We start from the raw sequence: 2,730 nt of genomic DNA, 5'->3' as shown, positions 1-2,730 counted from the left end.
TTATTAAGGATTTCCTTTTACTCATTCCTACAATCAAGATCAATGGGAGCAGCAGTCAAGAAGTCAAATCATGTATGGCACAAAAAAAAAAAAAAAAAGAAATGGTCTACTCACCAAATAAAGCCATGCTAATCATTATGATTCCCTCCAGAAGGTCTGTTCGACAAAATGATGCTTTGGATTTAAAGTGGCAACTCCGCTTGTACTTTTTGCAGGCGTACTTCAGAATGTGTTTTGTGCTCCACCACAGACCCATGAAATAGAAAAAGCTTCCAGGGATGGCATGGCCTCTGAAACTCCCCATCTTCATCTAACAAGAGAGAAACATACACAATATTAGGACCAAACCATGGATGAGTCCTATAAAAGATACCAACTTCAGATGATTATGGGCAAAATACTAACTTCAAAGGATAAAATATTACTATTGACAGTAGTACAGCTCATGATAATATCAATAAAACCAGTAAGAATTAAAATCTACACTTATTGAACACATTGGGCACAGTGTCAAATGTTTTCTAGAAAATTTCCATCCTATGCTTCATGACATACAAAAGTGAGATTATTATACCATTTTCTATTTAGGATACAGGTGCAGAGAATGAAGGGACTTGCTCAAATCTCACAGATATTAAGGAAATGTTTCATTGTGCTTTTTTAACAAAAAACACAAAAAGAATTTTTTCAATGTTAACATCTACTTCACCATGTAATTATTATATACTACTCATAAATACCTAAAGTGAACAGAACAAATGATTAAGTAACACAGTTGAACAGAAGTTTTTAAAATCATTTTATTGGGGGCTCACACAACTCATCACAATCCATACAGCCATCCATTGTGTCAAGCACATTTGTACATTTGTTGCCATCATCATTCTCAAAACATTTTCTCTCTACTTGATCCTTCGGTATGAGCTTCTCATTTTTCCCCTCCCTCCCTCATGAACCCTTGATAATGTATAAATTATTATTACTTTTTCATGTCTTACACTGATCGATGCCTCCCTTCACATACTTTTCTGTTGTCCATCCCCCTGAAAGGGGATTATATGTAGATCATTGTAATCAGTCCCCCCTATCTCCCTCCACCTTTCCCTGGCCCTCCTGGTATAGCTACTCTCAATATTGGTCCTGAGGGATTTATCTGTCCTGGGTTCTATGTATTTCCAGCTCTTATCTATACCCGTGTATATGTTCTGGTCTAGCCAGATTTGTAACGTAGAATTGGGGTCATGATAATGAGGGCGCAAGAGGTAGGAAGCATTAAAGAACTAGAGGAAAGTTGTATATTTTATCAGTGCTATACTGCACCCTGACTGGCTTGTCTCCTCCCTAAGACCCTTCAAACAGAGTATTTTTAAGTGTGGCTCTCAGACAGTTGTTCTAAAACACCCCACCCCTTGGGGGTCAAACAACCTTTTCACAGAGGTCACCTGGTTCAAAACAGTAGCAAAATTACAGTTATGAAGTAGCAATGAAAAGAATTTTATGGTTGGGGGGGTCACCACAACATGAGGAACTGTATTAAAGGGTCGCGGCATTAGGAAGGTTGAGAACCACTGGTCTAGGAGATAAAATAAAGTATTATAATGAAAGGTGAAAAGACCTAGAGTTACAAAACCCAAAAGGAAGAATATGCTCGGCATTTTGCAAACTAAGAGAACTGAGGAAAATATTCAAGCATTAAGTTGCCATATTGGAGGATTGTATGGCGAAATATTAAACAATGCTAAAATCATCACAAGAAGATGGAAATAATACACAGAATCATTACAATTAAAAGAACCTGGCAGTGTGCAACCATTTCAGGAGGTGGCATATGATAAAGAACCAGTGGTATTGAAGGATGATGACCAAGTTGTATTGTAGGCATTGTCAAAGAAAAAAAAAAGGCTCCAGGAATTGATGGAATACCAATTGAGATGCTTCAACACATACATGTAGCACTGGAAGTACTCATATGTCTATGCAAAGTAATTTGTAGGACAGTTACCTGGCCAACAGATTGGAAAGTAGAGAAAATTGTACCCATTCTAGTAAAGGTGACCCAACAAAATGTGTCAACTGTCAAACAACATTATTAATTTTGTATACAAGTAAAATATTGCTGAAGATAATTCAAAACTGTTGTAGTATTACATTGACAGGCATACTGACAGGAGCTGCCAAAATTTAAGTTAGATTCAAAAGATGGCATAGAACAAGAGATATCATTTCTGATGTTAGATGGATCTTGGCTGAAAGCAGAGAATACCAGAAAAAGCTTGCCTGTACTTTATTAATTGTACAAAGGCATTCAACTGTCTGGATTATAAAAAGTTATGGATAACATTGAAAAGAACAAGACAGGCGTGCTCAGACAGAACCTGTACTTAGCACAAGTGGCAGTCATTCCAACAGAACAAAAAGATGCCATTTGGTTTAAAATCAGGACAGATGTGCATTAGGGTTTTATCTTTTAACCAACTTTATTTGATCTGTGTGCTGAGCAAGTAGCCTGACAAGTTAGACCATATGAAGAAGAATATGGAATTTTCAGGGAAGACTTATTAACAATCTGTGATATGCAGATGACAAAACCTTGCTTGCTGAAAAAAAAGAGGGTTGAAGCATGTACTGATGAAGGTTAAAGACGAAGGCCTTCAATGTGACTTATACAAAGCAAAAGTCCTCACAAATGGACCAATAAGTAACACCATGGTAAAAAGAGAAATGACTGAC

The 2,730-nt window shown here is 36.9% G+C and overlaps 1 protein-coding gene across 1 annotated transcript in view; it reads right to left on the bottom strand.

The window, feature by feature from the left end:
* LOC101638164 (transmembrane protein 45A-like) overlaps positions 1 to 2,730 on the bottom strand; it is a 35,078-nt gene that overhangs the window by 19,635 nt on the left and 12,713 nt on the right. The window contains exon 2 of the mRNA XM_004706371.2: positions 115 to 310. Within this exon, the coding sequence (XP_004706428.2) occupies positions 115 to 310 (196 nt within the window). The remainder of the gene's footprint in view (positions 1 to 114; positions 311 to 2,730) is intronic.

Source organism: Echinops telfairi, unplaced genomic scaffold (assembly GCF_000313985.2).
Source record: "Echinops telfairi isolate 266 unplaced genomic scaffold, ASM31398v2 ScPeMD7_6;HRSCAF=24_0, whole genome shotgun sequence".
Lineage (NCBI taxonomy): Eukaryota > Metazoa > Chordata > Mammalia > Afrosoricida > Tenrecidae > Echinops > Echinops telfairi.
The sequence above is the reverse complement of the archived record's forward strand: the minus strand, read 5'-3'. Positions and strand labels throughout refer to the sequence as shown.